We start from the raw sequence: 15,259 nt of genomic DNA, 5'->3' as shown, positions 1-15,259 counted from the left end.
CCTCAGTTACTGTGGAAAGAGCCTGGTTTCAGAGTGAGCCCTGGGTTTGAATCCAGGGTCTGCCACTCATTGACTAGCTGTGTGACCTTGAGCAAGTTCCTTGGCCTGGTAACTCGGGCTTGATAACATCCACCCCGCAGGGCCCCTGTAGGATTGCTGCAAGTGATGTGCACTGCCAGGCCCTGGTCCACGGCGAATGCTCTCCTTTTTTTCTCTCCGAGCGTACAGGCCTGCCTCTACCTGCTGTACAATGACCCCTGAATCATGACTGTAATGGTCTGGCTGGGTCCGTTCCCCAACCGGACTTATTTCCAGGCACCACAGCACCCAGGAGTGAACATCTGTCCATTGAAGTAATGAACCTGCAGTTGGGAGGCAGCTAAACCTAAGTTGAGTGTTAGGGAGAGAGCCGACCTGAGGCCAAATCCCCAGGTCAGTCAGACTTTTCGAGCCTATTTCCTCAACTGAAAAAGGAAGATAATTACAACACTCAGAATTGAGGACTCGGCGAGAAGGCACATACGGAGCAGTGTGCACGCTGGGCAGGCTTAAATGGGCTTGGGAGGTGGTAGCTAGTGTCCCTAACCCTCATCTGTCTCACTCTAATTGAGCTCTGGCATTTTGGGTGACAGAATAGCTGAGAAAATGATTTGAAAGTAGCACTCACTGTCAGGAATTGCCTCTTCTGGTTTAACCCCACTCTTGGTTTGGGCCCAACAAGATCACTACCCCACCCTCTAATCTAACACTTCAGAGAAGGCCTCCATTAGGGTAGCTGCTTTGGCTTAACCTCTGCCATGAATGTTCTGTCTCGATGGGGCAAAGCACTGGTGCCCAAGGTTGCCCTTCAGTTCACCCCCTCATCACTCAGCCCCAGGGGCACTGAAGGCTGCAGGCCGAAAGCTGGCCACTGAGCTTGGGCTGGGTCAGATAAAGGTCAGGAGAGTCCCAAGCAGCGCCTGGGGAGGGGAGCCCAAGGTGCAAGGGAGGCGAGAGTGGAGAAGACTGTGTGGTTGGGGTGAGTGGGGCCCACCGACCACAGACCTTTGGTGCTGCCTCCCTTTCAGGGATGTGGGAGTGAGGTGGGGGCAGAGCAGGTGCGTGACCTTTGAGTTAAGCTACCGGGAGCAAAAAGCTGCAAACACAGTGTAACCCGGCAGGGAAGATGGGTGTTCTTTCCTATTACGTGACTCTCGAACTTTCTTGGAGCCCAAGGGCCCAGACCACAGTAATCATCTGTTCCCTCCGTGTGCACATGTGGGAACTGAGGCTCAGAAAGAGAGGGGCAGTGACAACAAGGTCATTCAGCAGATCTGGGTCCCACCTCAAGCTCACTGGCCCTCTCCTTCCAGAAAGGAACCCTTGTAATGAGCAGAAGGGCAGGGACTCCCCAGGGCCTGTTAGCACAACATGAACGTGAAGGATGCACGATTCTGGCTCTGTGACCTGTTGTGGGGCCTTGGGCCTCATCTCCTCCAAGCTCCATGTCTAGGAGGCAGTGTGACGCAGACATTCATGTCCAAACCAGCCAGCCTGGACGGTGACAAACAGTGACACAGGCAGGGACAGTTCCTTCTATCTCTTTTATCGGGACTGGGGTTCACAGTTCTTGTACTGAAGCCCAACTCTCATTTTGTTGTAGAGGACCAGGGTCTTCTTAGTGAGGGGACGGAGGAGCCAGTTGTAAGATGCTCACTTGCACAAGGTGGTTAAAAACTGAGCCGGGACCCCGTTCTCTCCCAAGATGGTACATGACCCCTTGTGCTGCCTCCAGGTCTCTTCACCCAACTCTGTCCACGTTGTTGGACGGCAGCCTCAGAGAGACAAGGGGCAGTTGGAAAGCCCTCTGAGAGGCCCAGGGCTTGGAGGAGCTTCCGCCCAGGTTGAGGTCTCGGGGACTGGACTGTGCCCACCAGGATGCCCTCTTGTTCCCCTCTGGGCAGGCCTGTGAGGCAAGTGGCCCCACCGAGTCTGAAAAGCAATGTATCACCTTCGCAGCTTCCGGCACCTGAGAAGGAAAGAAGGGGTCTGTTCATGCTGGCACAGCTCAGCCCCTGCTCCTCTAGACTCACCCCCTTACCTTCTGTGAACCTCATTCTCCACTAACACTCCTGGGAAGCCCCAGCTGGCCTGGCCCACAGGACGCCACCCCAGGGCCCCGCTGTGGAAAGGAGGGGTGGTGAGAAGCAACTTGGACAAGGGTGGACCAGCGTTCCACTACATCCCCTGGCCTCTCGGAGCACATAAGGTGGAACAAACTCTACCACAGGGGTTTCTGGGAAGGCTCAGAACTTTGCAAACTGGAAGGCTGTCTTTCTCTTTTCTACACCTGGTGATGTCACCTCTTCCAGGACATTTCTAACCTCTCAAAAGACGATGTCAGGTGCCCCTCACCACAGCTCTTGACTTGACATCCTCTGCTGGCATCATGTGCCCTCGTGTCTGACTCCCGCATCAGAATGTGAGCCTTGTTTATGCTGACCCCAGTGCCAGCAGGCGCTTGGTCAATAGTTCAGCACACTCAAAGCTTCCCCTTCCCTGGCTCTTCTCCCACCAGCAGGCTCACCGGGACCTGCTCCAGGATGGCACCTTGACGCCACACCCGACTCCTCACCTGCAGGTGTCTGGGTTGAGCTCTAAGCCCCGCCCTTGACAACGGAGGAAGCTGCGGCGTCGGCAGCGGCAGTGGCAGGTCCGGGGGTCAGGGCGCTGGCGGCGCTGGGGGCAGCGTGGGCAGAGGGGCCTGGGGCTGGAGTGGGATGGGTGATGTCAGCTGGGGAGGGTGCTCCGGGGGCAGGGTCCCAGCCCGGAACAGAGCGGGGCTGGGGACGGTGGTGGGGAGTGGAAGCCCTAGGAGGAGAAGCAACATGTCTCGGGTGAGAAGTAAGAGTCTCCCCGGGAGCTGGGGTCGGGGAAGAGCATATAGTCTTGGGGAGCAGAGGAAAAGGGGAGAGGGGGACACGAGTGGGAGGAGAAGGCGGGGGACCACAACTTCCTGACACACTCTTACACCCCCTGCCCCACCCACACATTACATTCTGGGTGCTGGGCCTGGGCTCCAACCCCACCTCAGCAAGAGCCCAAGACTCACCTGTCCAGCTTCACAGCACTCTCAGGTTTTTTTGGTCTGAAAAGTAAGAGACACAGAAAGAGACAAGGAAAAAGAGGATCAGGAAGCCAAGCATCCTACTCTCTTGCCCTAGATCCCAGGCCTGCCCGGCTATACTCTTGGAAACCTGGTCCCCACTATGGTGTACCACAACACCCAGCACCCCCCCAAGCCTTGTCTCTGCGAACTCAGGAGTGGGGCCTGGCTGGCACCTGCATTCACACTGGCTGTGTTCTTCCAGGGACATCTCCCCCAGCTGACTGCTTGGGTACCGGATCATGAGGATCTGTGCTCAGAAGAACAGGGAGAGAGACAGTCAGAGAGAGAGGAAGGGGACGCTCCATGGGCTGGAGAGATGAGAATACCTTGCCCACCAGCCAGGGCTCTGGTTGCCACCCTCTCAGTCCCCAGAACGCTAGCATCCAGCCAGGCACGCTCCACCTGCCCCATACCTGCATTCGGACTTGGTGCTGCCCAGTGGGCACACACTCCAGGCCGTCGTCAGGGCAGCAGCCGCCACAGCGCTGCACCGTCACGCAGCTGGGCACCAGTTGCTTGGCCACAGTGCCCATGAGCTCCATGGTCAGGGGCACCACCACCTCCCGCGGCTGGCAGGTGGCACGAGCATACACGTCTATCCATGACACCACTGGGGGCAGATACGTAAGGGTTAAGTCCCCACTGGGCTTCCTGCAGCTGCTCCCTGGTTCCCCTACCCCTGCGCCCAGAAGCTGTTCTCCTTAGTTCCCATGTCACAGCCACCCTCCACTAGCCCCCACTTCTGCCCTCCCCATCTGTCTTCCCTGCCCTGTTCATCCAGAACCCAGGAACCCCCCTGCCTCAATCTCCTCTTCTGTGAAATGGGCAGAATAAGAGTTTGCATCTTACAGAGGAGTGTGATTACACAAGGTGAGGAATACACAGAGTCTGGAATCAGGACTGGAAGAAAAGATTCTTAGTGCTGGCTAGTAGAAAGTTCCTATTGTTACTATTACCTTTCTTCTGATGGCCAGGGGCATCAGGCTGGGAGACCGGGCCCTGCAGGAGAGAAGAAACCTGGACCCAAGGTGCACTCCAGGAAGGGCTACCCCTGTCGCTGGCCCCAGGGCTCTGCCCTTGCAGTCAGGAGGCCTAAACTCATCTCCGACATTTTTCCAGACTACTCTGTTCCTGGGGCCACTCTAGCTTTACCTGTCCTCTCCAGGCCACCTGGGACCTGGGCCCTGCCCTGGGTACAACCCGCCAGGCACGCTCTGCCGGCAGCGTCGAACCTCCAAGCCTGGGGACCGGGCCTGTTCTCGAGGTCGCAGATCAGGAGGGGGCACAGTGAGCGCCGAACCGCATCCTGCAGGCACCGAGGTGGCCCCGCCCCCGGCTGCGCCCTGGGGACGGGGTGGGGCGGGGGAGTGGCCCCGGAGTTGGGCCGGCGGGCGGGCGGGGAGGGACACCTCCCGAGGGATGCCCAGGCCGGGCTCCCGAGACGCCCCCGTCCGAGGCCCGACCCCGCGGATCCCCGAGAACCCGGCCGCTCCGCGCCTCCCCACTTCCGCCAACCTTGAGAGAGGGCACGGCGGGCGAGCGGGTTGTCGCGGACGCACGTACCTGGGCGGGGGCCAGCTGCAGGAGCGCGGCGAGCAGCAGGCGGCGGAGCAGGGGGCTCATGGTGCCCGCGGGGGCCGCGCGCCGGGGGCGCCCGCATCGCCCTAGCCCGGCGGCGCGGGGGGCGGCGGCAGCCAGAGCCCCATGGCGCGGGCCCGGGAGCGGCGGGCGGGGGCCGGGCGCGGTGGGCGGCTCCTCCGCGGCCCCCTCCCGAGCCCTGGGCGCAGGCAGCGCAGCGCAGCGCAGCGGCGGCGGCGGCCGGAGGAGCCGGGCGGGCGGGCGGCCGGTGGTGGCGGCGGCGGGCGGCTGGGACAGCGGGGACGGCGGGGACGGCGGGGGCGGCGGGGGGCCGGGCCCGGGCTGGCGGGCGGGCGGCTCATGTGACCCAGACACGCGCTCCCCACCGGGCCGCGGGGCGGGGGCGGGGTGGGGGAGGGGGGGCGAGGCCGCCGGCGGGGCCCGCCCCCTCTACACACACCCCACCTCCTGCCGCAGCAGGGGAAAGGGGACGCACCGCCCAGGGGGCCGGGCTCCCGGGTTGCCGCCGCCAGAACCCGGAGGGCGGGGCCCGGGCCGGGGGCTCTGGGCCTGTAGGAGCGAGCCAGACAAGAGCTCTGAGAATCACTTTATTGCACGCGTTTTGGGGAGTGGGGTGTCCCAGAAGGGAGCACACCGCAGGCCCCATCCAAGGTGAGCTCTCCAAGGTGAGCCGCTCAGGGGCTGGGGCCGGGGGGCACGATCCCGGGGCCTTGAGGAGGCCCGGGTGGTGGCTGCAGCTGCTGCCCCTGCCGTTGCTCCTCCCGGGGCCTGGCTCTGTTGGCCCTGCAGGGGAGAGCACCTGGTAGTCGGGACTGGGATCCTGGAGGGTGGTGCCAGGACAGTGAGGAGAGGGCAGGAAAGAGCTGGGACAGACCTGGCCCGGGCCCGAGTGTCATTGTAGATGGCTGTGATGATCCGATCCTTTTCATCCATGAAGCTACGATGCATCTGCTCCAGCTTCCTGCAAGGGGGTTACAACTGACTCTGGGAATCCCCAATCCCCGCTGTCCCCCAAGTCCCACCCCCCTCCACCCCACTTGAGGGTCTCACAGCTTTACACTTGTGGGGACCTCAGCTAACTGCCTGTGCTAGGTGAGGAGAGGGGCAGAGAGTAGCTGGGACTTGTCCAGGGCCTAATGGCGACCCAGGTCCCTGACTGTCCTGAAGATGGTGACAGCAGCTCTGTCATGGAGGTCCTTGAAGGCGACTAGAAAGGTTTGTTCATCTAACTCCATCACTGAACTAGGCACACTGCTAGCAGTGTGCACCAGCCTTTAGGTGTCTTTGCTATCAAACCTCAGTGGCAATGGCACGCATGAGAGGGTGGCAGGAAAACAGCAACTGCCAAACAAATGAAGACAGTTGCTGGTGAGGCCCAGGTCAATGCATTTCCTTCTTGTGCAGGATTTTGGTTGGCTCCAGCACTCTCTGGCAACCAGCACCAAAGATTTAAATTCAAATTATAAAAAACTGAAAATGACAGTAGCCCTTAGTGCAGAGCTGCCTTTGCTAAATAAGAAGAGGCTCTGGAGGAGACCTATTTCATGTAGTTCTTAGCTTGAGAGACACAAGGGTGCAGGCCACAGGGGTGGTATGGATGGATGGCTGACACTGGGCTTCACCCACCCTCCTGCCCTCTGCCCATCACCCTAGGGGGACGTGCACCTGAAGGCAACATAGTGCAGGCCCATGCCTGCCAGCATGACCAGTAGACAGTACCCCAGCACCCGCCGGTTGTGCTTGTGCTGCTGCTGCCTTGACTCTGGTCCCTGCGGCCTCACTTCATGAAACTGGGCCCAGTATTTTGCATTGGGGGGTGCCCAGGAGCTGCTGGGAGGTAGAAGAAGGGACAGTGTAAAGATGGGGCTCCCCAGGAGACTTGGGGGTGGCAAGCTGGGGGCAGGACTACTGTACCTGTGTGCCTGATGAGCAGACCTGGGATGGGCTGTGGTTCCTGGACACTTTGGGGAAGCTGCCGAGCGGAGCTGGTGGTCATAGCTGCGGCGGCTCTGCTCATGGCTCAGCACTTGGTACGCTTCACTCAGCTCCACAAAGCGGCTGTGCAGGGCTGGGTTCCTGGGGTCCCGGTCAGGGTGCAGCTGGGGTGGGGCAGGACTCCCCTCATCTCCCTTCCCATGACCTATCCTGATAATATCCACCCACAAGGGCTCATATCATACCCAAAGGCCCTCCCTGGGGAGTGACCCTCACTCTCAGGCCTGCGCATCCCTCTAGAAGACCAGAGAGTCAGGAAGCACAAACTCCTGCCCCCTCCCCTTGTTCAAGCCCTCCCCACCTGCTGCCTGGCTCTGATTGTATGCCCTGGTCCCAGCTTTCTCAAGAGCAGGCAGGTCAAGAGAACCAAGCCCAGCCCATCAGACAGGACTCCTGGCTCCTGCCCCACAGCCTTTCCTTCCACCCGGCCAGATCTCTCCCCTTGGGGCAGCTCCCCCTCCCTATGAATGCTGAGGGAATGTGCACCAGCCAGAGTGAGCCTCTCAGCTCCATTCCTGAGAAATTTGGAGCGTACCCATCTGGCTCAGACTCCCCTTCCCCCTCTCCACTTAAGACCACTGGTACCTTCTTTGGACTTGGAGAAGAAGCTCGTTTAACTTCTTCAGCGCTGGCACCAGGATGCACCCCCAACAGTTCATAGTAGTTACTGGGGCCAGACCTGTGGAGAGAGACCCAAACCTGCAGGGGCTAAGGAAAACACAGAGGATACCCCTTCCCTGCCCGTCCCAGCCCCCCTGGACCACACCCTTCAACTCAGCATCCAGATGCTGAGGGGGCTGAGGCAGGTGCCAAGGGAGATCTCTAAATCATCCCTTCTTTTTTGAGTGTTCCAGGTAAGGGGCAGATCAGATTGTCTCAAAGTGTTGTTTTCAGACCCCTTGCATCAGAAACGCCTGAAAAGCATGTTTTAAAAAATAGATTCTTGAGGCCCACCTCATTCCTGCAAATCAGAATCTCCAGAGCAGCGCCCAGGAATCTGCAGTTTTGTAAGCTCCCCACACCCCGCCTGGGTTATGCACAGCGATGCTTGACAACCACCTGAGTTGTGGAAAGTGCATTGGGTTTGGTTGGGCTCAATTCCAGATGTGCCACTTAACTTACTCTCTGTATGACCTTGGGGGTCATCCTTTAATCTCTGATCCTGTGCCCTCAGCAGTGAAGGTGAGGGTAATCTGACAAGACTGTAAGGCGCCTGACGCAGAGTAAGGAGATCACGACTATCCAGCACCTAGGACTATCCCGGCACCTAGCGCAGGGCCTAGAATGGGCAGGCCAGCCACAAAACCTACTGAAACGACCGGGCCCGGCTCCGGGCGCCCGACTCACCGCTGCCGGGCGGCCGCTGCGAAGAACCGAGTGGGAGGGCTGTGGGGCCACAGCCGGCGCAGGCCGCAGGGGCAGCATGAAGGCAGGCGGGGCAGCTGGTGAAGGAGGTCACAAAGAACAGTGGGAATGGGAGCAGACTTCAACCACTGCAGCGGGGATGAGGGGTGGGGGTTGGGGGCAGAGGGAAGGGGCCTGGCCCCGTTGAGATGCAAAGGAAAACTGAAGCAGGCCTGGGGGACTCAGGGGCGGGTGGAACCTCCCTGCTGAAGACCAGACCCCAGTGTCCTGGCCCTGTCCCCGCCTCTGACCGGGCGTCCAGGGCCCCGCTCCACAACTGTGCTCGGTGTCTGTACAACCATCCCCGGGACGCCGGAACCCCCTTCCCACCCTGGGAGCTCGGGGGGCGGGGTGCAGGAAGAGCCACACCAAGCCCCGCCCCCGCTTCACTCACGGACCCCTCGGCAGCCGCCGTTTCCTGCTCCTATTCAGGCCCCGCGTCCACACTCTCATTGGCTTAGGCACCCAGACCACGCCCACGGGCCTGAAGGTGCGGACCAGCGGCGAAGCCCCGCCCCCGCACATCCATTGGCCTTTGACGCCTCGGACCCACCCATCGAGACAGCAGCCCGGGGACTTGCAGAAAGGCGCCAGCGCCCAGCTGGGGAGGCGGCTGCACGGGGCCTGACCCTCAGTGAGGCTTTCGGCTCAGCCCCCGTTGCCCTGTTCCCTCGGACATGGCTGTTATTCCGCTCTGCAGCGAGACGCGTTTCACAAAGCAGTTTCCACCCCATAATCGGCCTGGAACTTCACCGGAGCCTGGCAAGGGGGCACAGCCCTCAGCTTACAGAGGGGAAAACTGAGGCTGGGCCTTTTTTACCCCCAAGTCACTTGTCCTGTCGCTCTCACCCACCCCGGGCTCTCCCAGCAGCCCCTCTCTGTCTCACAGAAACAGCAGACGCCAACGGAATCCAAGAATAAAGTCCTTTATTGTCTTCCAAGCTGTGGTGATAGGGCTGGGGACTTCAGGGAGACTTAGGTGGAACTTTCCTGGACTTTGTTGTAGAGGAAGATGGCGCCTTTGGCTGAGGGGCAGAGCTCGGCCCACATTTCAGTCTCCTGCAACCTCCTCACACTCTGTGGGGAGACAGTGAGACCCAAACATTCCGACCTCGGGTTTCTTGCAGGAGCTGTGCCCACAGTTCCTGAGCCTCAGAGCCCTCTAGGGAGACATGCTGGGGGGCTGAACAGGTCCCTGGCCCTCTCCCTTGGGCTGAGGGCATCCCCAATGAGGCCTTGTGCCTCTGGAGGGAAGCTCTGAGAGATTTGGGAGGCCCCTCTGACCCAGGCCCAGGAGACAGACATGCATCACCAGGCCTCTGCAAGCCCCAACCCAGCTCCTTGTCCAAATGAGACACACTTTGCCACCACAAACCTGTGTCTCCACAAAGATGATTCCTGTGGATTCGTGGGCCTCAGGTCCCCCATTCGTGTAGTGCTTCCTCACCTGCTCAGAAGTCAGGCTGCACCTGGACAAGGACGTGAGAGTGGCCTGGTGAGTGCTTAGACCCTGGAAGGTCCCTGTGGAGTCCCAGCTGCCTCAGCCATGCCGCTCAACCACCCACCTACTCCAGGACCCAGGATCCTGTCTCCCAGAGCTCACTCACTGGACGTAGAACTCAGCACTGGCACGGCCGGCACTGGTCTCATTGCAGGCAATGCCCAACAGCAGCGGCTGGCTCAGGGTGAGCAGTGGCAGGTTCACCTGGGGCCAGGGGTACCACCTGTCAGTGCCCACTGCCCACATCCCTGCCCCTCTCAATGAAGAACAGCATGTTACCCTTGTACAGCATTTTACAGTGTGTAATTCAAGTGCCCAGAATCACAGAATGTCAGATCTTGGGCATGTTCATTTCACATAGGAAAACCACAACGGGAGAGATTGAACAGTTAGCCCAGGGTCACCCTAGGGAAGTCAGTTTAGTAATTGGGGGCTTCCCTGGTGGCGCAGTGGTTAAGAATCAGCCTGCCAATGCAGGGGACACGGGTTTGATCCCTGGTCCGGGAAGATCCCACATGCTGGGGAGCAGCTAAGCCCATGCGCCACAACTACTGAGCCTGCGCTCTAGAGCCCACGAGCCACAACTGCTGAGCCCGCATGCCACAACTACTGAAGCCCATGCGCCTAGAGCCTGTGCTCCGCAACAAGAGAAGCCATTGCAATGAGAAGCCCACGCACCGCAACGAAGAGTAGCCCCCGCTTGCCTCAACTAGAGAAAGCCTGTGCACAGCAACGAAGACCCAACGCAGCCAAAAATAAATAAATAAAATTTAAAAAAGTAATTGGGACTCCCATTTACTCCTCTTTTCAACAAACCTGGGGGGAGTAGGCAAGACATTTATTATTGTCTCCATTGTAAAGAGGAACACAGAGACGAGGCACACAGAGATGAGGGTCAGAATTCCACTCCAAGTGTGCCTAGCTGCAAAGCCAAGCTCTTTGCTCAATGCCAGATGCCTGGGAATTCCCTGGCAGTCCAGTGATTAGGACTCCACACTCTCACTGCCAAGGGCCTGGGTTCAGTCCCTGGTCAAGGAACTAAGATCCCACAAGCCACGTGAGGCAGCCAAAAAAAAAAAAAAAGCTAGATGCCTGCAGACACTCCTGCCATCCCGGACCTGTAAAATTCTGCATTGTTCTACCCCCTCCCTCCTTCCCCACCACTCTGTCCCACCTGCCTCTCGCTCACCTCATCACAGATCTCCTGAAGGACACTGGAGAAGAGCTCATGCACCACCAGCTCCCCAGGGAGGTTGATGTGCAGGGGTCTGTCACCTGGGCACAGGGCCTGTAAGAGGTCAGGCTCAGCCCCTGCTCCCCTCTTCCCGCCCTGCTTTTCCCCACACTCACTGGCCCTGAGGGCCTGGTTGGGCACAGAGTAAGAGCCTTGGTGATCCCCTGACCCAGGCCCTGTTTTTCCAGATGGAAAACCACAGGTCCAGCTAGGTCCTCCGTCCCTACCCCCACCCCCAATTCCCTAACTTCCCATGGGTCTGGGGCAGGATTCAGCAGGGAGGCTGAGAGGCTGCCCTGAGCAGAGACTTTCGGATAAGCACCAGGCCAACTCCCCCTTTAAGGGATGAGGAAAACAAAGCCGAGCTCTCTGGGTCTTTGCGTCCAGCCTGGCATCTCACCTGAGGCTCAGGGTGCCCACCGGGCACGTCCACTAGCCCAGTTGCCTCAGCCACCTGCCCAGAGCGGCGCAGGAAGACAAGGAAGTCGTCAGCAGTGGCCAGTGCAGCGCCCACCCCTAAGGGGTCCGCCAGGTAGGCTTGCTTGTCACCCCAGTCGGTGGCCCCCTGCTGTCTCAGCCAGGCAGCTGAGCTGGCCCAGTTGGTGCCCAGGAAGTCTCGATAGGAAGTAAGGCCCAGGCACAGGTGCAGCTGTGGCCCCGGCGAGCCAGTGGGCACCAGGGTGGCAGAGTGCAGGCGGAACTTGGGGGCGTCAAAGAGCCAGGGCTGGGCCTGAAGCCGGCTCTCCCAGACTGCGGTGATGGCCTTGTCCCCTCCTGGCAGTGGGCGACGGTCGTAGGCAGCGCTCAGCTCAGCCCGTACCTGCTCCTCAGGCAGCCCCCCCGGGGGGCACTGCAGCAGCAGGGACACCTCAGGGTCCATGATCTGGATAGGGCAGTTCTGGGGGAGGGCACAGCCAGGCCTGTCACCCCGGGGGACCCACAGCCACCCTTGGGCCCGACAGCTGGCCCCCTCTGCCACAAACCTCCTGAGGGTACTCCTAGCCCTTCTGCACCCCCGTGACCCCTCCCTCGTCTGTAAAATGTCTTATCGTCCCAGCAAGAGCTCCGAGGCTCCTGCTACCAGACATCCCTGAGACTCCCGGGCATCCCTACGACCCAGAGGTCTTGGGTCCTGTCACCCCCTAATGCCTCTGCCTCCCCAAACCAAAAGTCCCGCCTCCAACCCCTGACGCGCCGGGACCCTTCCCAGGGTCCGGAAGCTCCAGGCTGCAGCCGGCAATCACCTGCCTACTCTCCTCGCAGGCTCCGCCTCTTTCCCCCGGAGCGGAAGTACCCGCCCCCTTCTTCCTCGGCTTCTCATTGGCCGGTCCTGGCGGTCAGGGCCCGTCGGGGTCAGCAGCCTGGGCCCCGGAGTCGGTGAGCCTTCCCGTGTGTCCCGGCTCTGTCTCTCTGGCCGGCCCAGACATTTCTGCCCCGTTAGCCTGGTTGCCGGCCCCGCCTCCCCAGGCCCGCTTTGCGGGGCAGACCAGGAGCCTGGGTCGCTGGGGCTCGACTCCCCTGGGCCCTGTGGCTGACAGAGTGTCACCTTGGGCAAGTCTTGCCTGCTGGGCCTCAGTTTCCCTATCTGCACCAGGGAGTTAGGGGTGGGAAGTGAATTTAGAAATCTGAATATCCCCCTCCCCCCAGCTCTCACATCCTGAGGCTTTGTGACTTTCTGGGCAGCGTGGGGACATGGGAAGGTCCTTAACAGTCTCCACATTTCACTGCTCCCCACAGGTCTTGGCCATGAACGCCTCTAGAGAAAGGAGGCACGAAGCAGCAGGGCCCAAGGGTAGAAGGGCTCACAGACCCCGGGAACAGGTGCGCCCCCTCCACCCTCACCCCTGCTCCTAATGTGGGAGGGCAGGGGAGGGGGACTCTGAGTCCTGCTCCCTGGGAAATGCTGGTGGGGTGGGAGTGGGGGCAGATGGATTGTGCTGTTCCCGGGGAGCACAGGGACACCTCTCCCTCTGGTCTCCTACAGCAGATCGCTGAGTTCAGGGTGAGCAGCAGGGCAGGGTCACCACGGGGACTAACGGCCACCTCTGGGCTCTTTCAGGACCGAGATGTACAACTGTCCAAGGCTCTGTCCTATGCCCTGCGCCACGGGGCCCTGAAGCTGGGGCTTCCCATGGGGGCTGGTAAGTGAGCATCTTAGAGGCTGGGCCCAGGAGTGGTTGGAGCCCAGGGAACAGTGTGAGCCTGTCTGTGACTGCCTTCCCTCATGGCTCCCACCGCAGTCCTATGGGAACAGCACAGAAGGTACATCCCTTCCGTGTATAGGGAAGACCGAGGCCCAGAGCCCAGTATCATGTCCAGGGCAGACTGGGAGAGGAGCCTCTATCTGGGCCAGGCCTGGTGATACCTCCAGCCCAGTGGCCCAATAAACACTTATCCCAAGACTGGGCACTGCGGGTGTGTTGGGGCAACTGATGTTTATTGAGCGTCCACTCTGGGCTGGGTACTGTGCTTAAAAGGGTCACTTGATCTTTGTGACCCTCCATGAGGCAGATCCTATTCCCATATAAGTTGAGAAACTGAGGCTCAGAAAGGGGAGACTTTCTTTTTTTTTTTTTTTAATTTAATTATTTTTTAAATTTTTGGCTGCCTTGGGTCTTCGTTGATGCGTGCAGGCTTTCTCTAGTTGCGGCGAGTGGGGGCTACTCTTCGTTGTGGTGGGCGGGCTTCTCATTGCGGTGGCTTCTCTTGTTGCGGAGCACGGGCTCTAGGCGCGCGGGCTCAGTAGTTGTGGCTCGCGGACTCTAGAGTGCAGGCTCAGTAGTTGTGGCGCATGGGCTTAGTTGCTCCACGGCACGTGAGATCTTCCTGGACCAGGGCTCGAACCCGTGTCCCCTGCATTGGCAGGCGGATTCTTAACCACTGTGCCACCAGGGAAGTCCCAGGGCAGATTTTCTATAGGTCACACAGGCTCTGTTCTTGTTGCCTGTGGCTTCCCCTGTTAACTCTGGCCCAAGCCAGAGCAAGTTCAGCTCCTGACCACTCTACCTGCCCACAGATGGTTTTGTGCCCCTGGGCACCCTCCTGCAGCTGCCCCAGTTCTGCAGCTTCTCATTTGAAGATGTGCAGCGCGTGGTGAACACCAATGGAAAGCAGCGGTTCGCCCTGCGGCCAGGGGACCCCGGCGCCGGCCCTCTCATCCGGGCCAATCAGGGTCACTCCCTGCAGGTGGGAGCTAAGGGGACAAGTGGGAGAGCCATGTGAGACCCCTGTCTGTGAGGGGGTCTCACTGCTGCCCATTCCCCCATCCATCCCAGGTACCTGAGTTGGAGCTGATTCCCCTGGAGGCCCCGCAGGCCCTGCCCCTGATGCTCGTCCATGGCACATTCTGGCGGCACTGGCCATCCATCCTGCTCAAGGGCCTGTCCTGCCGGGGGAGGACGCACATCCACCTGGCCGCGGGACTGCCTGGGGACCCTGGTGTGGTCAGTGGTCAGTGCCCCCCCAAGCTACTCCCACCCATTCTGTCCTCCCAGGTCCCCCTCCAAGGGTCATAGCCTCTTGTCCAGGGGCAGCCCAAGCCCTGCATGCAGGAGCAACCCCCCACCCGCACCGCAATGAGCTCAGGACCCCAGCCCACCCAGGTTTGATAACTACAATCCAGACGCCCCAGACCCCAGCTCCAATTGTCTACTCAGGCATGCGGCCAAATTGCGAAGTGGCCGTGTTCATCAACGGGCCCCTGGCCCTGGCAGGTGAGTCTGGACACAGCAGGTATTGCCCCAGGCCTTCAGAGAGGGCATGAGTCACATCTCTGGCTCTGTCTGCAGATGGAATCCCCTTCTTCCGCTCTGCTAATGGGGTGATCCTGACTCCAGGGAACGCTGATGGCGTCCTGCCTCCCAAGTATTTCAAGGAGGCCCTGCAGCTACGCCCTACCCGTAAGAACCACCACCCCACCCCTATTCTTTGTGCCTGAAGCCTGTGCCCTCTGCCCTCACCTCTTTCCCAGCTCCCAACCCCAGAATGACTTAGTTCTCCCTTCTCTAACCAACTCTTTCCTCTCTCAGGAAAGCCCCTCTCCTTGGCTGGTAATGAAGAGACAGAGTGTCAGAGTGACCCCAAGCACAGCTCCAGAGGAAGAAGGATGACCCAACAATAAAATATTTATTTTTTTTAAATGTAAAAAGATAACAAAAGAGAAACTCCAGTCTGAACCTACGAGTCATCGTCCTGTAGCTGTAGCCAGTCTTCCTCATGTGCTCGGGGACTACAGCTAGGTCAGGGGTGTTGGTCTTGGTCACTTACACAAGGGAAGGGCGGGTGCTGTACAAACTAGAGCCCACCCTCCCTAGCCTGGGGGATGGTGGAGTCTGGCCCAGCCAGGTCCCTGGTCTACACAAGGCCAGTGACAGTGGGT

At 59.9% G+C, this 15,259-nt stretch overlaps 4 protein-coding genes across 7 annotated transcripts; 1 reads left to right on the top strand and 3 right to left on the bottom strand.

Annotated features, from left to right (window-relative positions):
- Positions 1-1,564: 1,564 nt before the first annotated feature.
- On the bottom strand, positions 1,565-4,868 carry VEGFB (vascular endothelial growth factor B). Of its 3 annotated transcripts, none has more exons than XM_036860637.1 (7): positions 4,712-4,868; positions 4,105-4,147; positions 3,562-3,758; positions 3,322-3,395; positions 3,092-3,127; positions 2,615-2,850; positions 1,565-2,008 (listed from the first exon to the last, which is right to left on the bottom strand). In XM_036860637.1, the coding sequence occupies exons 1-6, from the start codon at positions 4,769-4,771 to the stop codon at positions 2,637-2,639; spliced, it is 624 nt and encodes a 207-aa protein (XP_036716532.1). In that variant the 5' UTR covers positions 4,772-4,868; the 3' UTR covers positions 1,565-2,008; positions 2,615-2,636. The 3 variants fall into 3 exon arrangements, with proteins under 3 accessions (XP_036716532.1, XP_036716533.1, XP_036716535.1); XM_036860638.1 differs by having other exon boundaries at positions 2,615-2,749; positions 4,712-4,867; XM_036860640.1 differs by lacking the exon at positions 2,615-2,850.
- Positions 4,869-5,399: 531 nt separating this feature from the next.
- Positions 5,400-8,703, bottom strand: DNAJC4 (DnaJ heat shock protein family (Hsp40) member C4). Its single transcript, XM_036861371.1, has 8 exons — positions 8,670-8,703; positions 8,477-8,484; positions 8,090-8,184; positions 7,331-7,421; positions 6,662-6,894; positions 6,413-6,577; positions 5,622-5,708; positions 5,400-5,530 (listed from the first exon to the last, which is right to left on the bottom strand). The coding sequence occupies exons 1-8, from the start codon at positions 8,701-8,703 to the stop codon at positions 5,422-5,424; spliced, it is 822 nt and encodes a 273-aa protein (XP_036717266.1). The 3' UTR covers positions 5,400-5,421.
- A 350-nt stretch (positions 8,704-9,053) lies between these two features.
- Positions 9,054-12,167, bottom strand: NUDT22 (nudix hydrolase 22). Of its 2 annotated transcripts, none has more exons than XM_036860636.1 (6): positions 12,126-12,167; positions 11,282-11,779; positions 10,837-10,935; positions 9,754-9,851; positions 9,522-9,615; positions 9,054-9,223 (listed from the first exon to the last, which is right to left on the bottom strand). In XM_036860636.1, exons 2-6 carry the CDS (start codon positions 11,759-11,761, stop codon positions 9,122-9,124), a joined length of 873 nt encoding a protein of 290 aa, XP_036716531.1. In that variant the 5' UTR covers positions 11,762-11,779; positions 12,126-12,167; the 3' UTR covers positions 9,054-9,121. The 2 variants fall into 2 exon arrangements, with proteins under 2 accessions (XP_036716531.1, XP_036716530.1); XM_036860635.1 differs by having other exon boundaries at positions 12,066-12,132.
- Positions 12,168-12,186: 19 nt separating this feature from the next.
- On the top strand, positions 12,187-15,086 carry TRPT1 (tRNA phosphotransferase 1). Its single transcript, XM_036860634.1, has 8 exons — positions 12,187-12,258; positions 12,619-12,702; positions 12,941-13,022; positions 13,898-14,067; positions 14,157-14,331; positions 14,538-14,594; positions 14,670-14,780; positions 14,910-15,086. Exons 2-8 carry the CDS (start codon positions 12,628-12,630, stop codon positions 14,999-15,001), a joined length of 762 nt encoding a protein of 253 aa, XP_036716529.1. The 5' UTR covers positions 12,187-12,258; positions 12,619-12,627; the 3' UTR covers positions 15,002-15,086.
- The last annotated feature ends 173 nt before the right edge of the window (positions 15,087-15,259 follow it).

The sequence above is a fragment of the Balaenoptera musculus genome, chromosome 8, assembly GCF_009873245.2.
Source record: "Balaenoptera musculus isolate JJ_BM4_2016_0621 chromosome 8, mBalMus1.pri.v3, whole genome shotgun sequence".
Classification (NCBI taxonomy): Eukaryota; Metazoa; Chordata; class Mammalia; order Artiodactyla; family Balaenopteridae; genus Balaenoptera; species Balaenoptera musculus.
The sequence above is the reverse complement of the archived record's forward strand: the minus strand, read 5'-3'. Positions and strand labels throughout refer to the sequence as shown.

Excerpts from the sequence above, each read along its gene's own strand:
- TRPT1 (XM_036860634.1), top strand. The coding sequence starts at position 12,628 with ATGAACGCCTCTAGAGAAAGGAGGCACGAAGCAGCAGGGCCCAAGGGT. Across the intron at positions 12,703-12,940 it reads CTCACAGACCCCGGGAACAG|GACCGAGATGTACAACTGTC; the intron begins GTGCGCCCCCTC and ends GGGCTCTTTCAG. Across the intron at positions 13,023-13,897 it reads GGGGCTTCCCATGGGGGCTG|ATGGTTTTGTGCCCCTGGGC; the intron begins GTAAGTGAGCAT and ends ACCTGCCCACAG.
- DNAJC4 (XM_036861371.1), bottom strand. The coding sequence starts at position 8,703 with ATGGGTGGGTCCGAGGCGTCAAAGGCCAATGGAT. Across the intron at positions 7,422-8,089 it reads GCAGCGGCCGCCCGGCAGCG|GTCTGGCCCCAGTAACTACT; the intron begins GTGAGTCGGGCG and ends CTCTCTCCACAG. Across the intron at positions 6,895-7,330 it reads CTTCTTCTCCAAGTCCAAAG|AGGATAGGTCATGGGAAGGG; the intron begins AAGGTACCAGTG and ends GTGGATATTATC.
- NUDT22 (XM_036860636.1), bottom strand. The coding sequence starts at position 11,761 with ATGGACCCTGAGGTGTCCCTGCTGCTGCAGTGCCCCCCGGGGGGGCTG. Across the intron at positions 9,852-10,836 it reads TTCAGGAGATCTGTGATGAG|GTGAACCTGCCACTGCTCAC; the intron begins GTGAGCGAGAGG and ends CCCTGGCCCCAG. Across the intron at positions 9,616-9,753 it reads AGTGCTGAGTTCTACGTCCA|GTGCAGCCTGACTTCTGAGC; the intron begins GTGAGTGAGCTC and ends GTCCTTGTCCAG.
- VEGFB (XM_036860637.1), bottom strand. The coding sequence starts at position 4,771 with ATGAGCCCCCTGCTCCGCCGCCTGCTGCTCGCCGCGCTCCTGCAGCTG. Across the intron at positions 3,759-4,104 it reads CCCTGGCCATCAGAAGAAAG|TGGTGTCATGGATAGACGTG; the intron begins GTAATAGTAACA and ends ATCTGCCCCCAG. Across the intron at positions 3,128-3,321 it reads CACAGCCAGTGTGAATGCAG|ACCAAAAAAACCTGAGAGTG; the intron begins GTGCCAGCCAGG and ends CTTACTTTTCAG.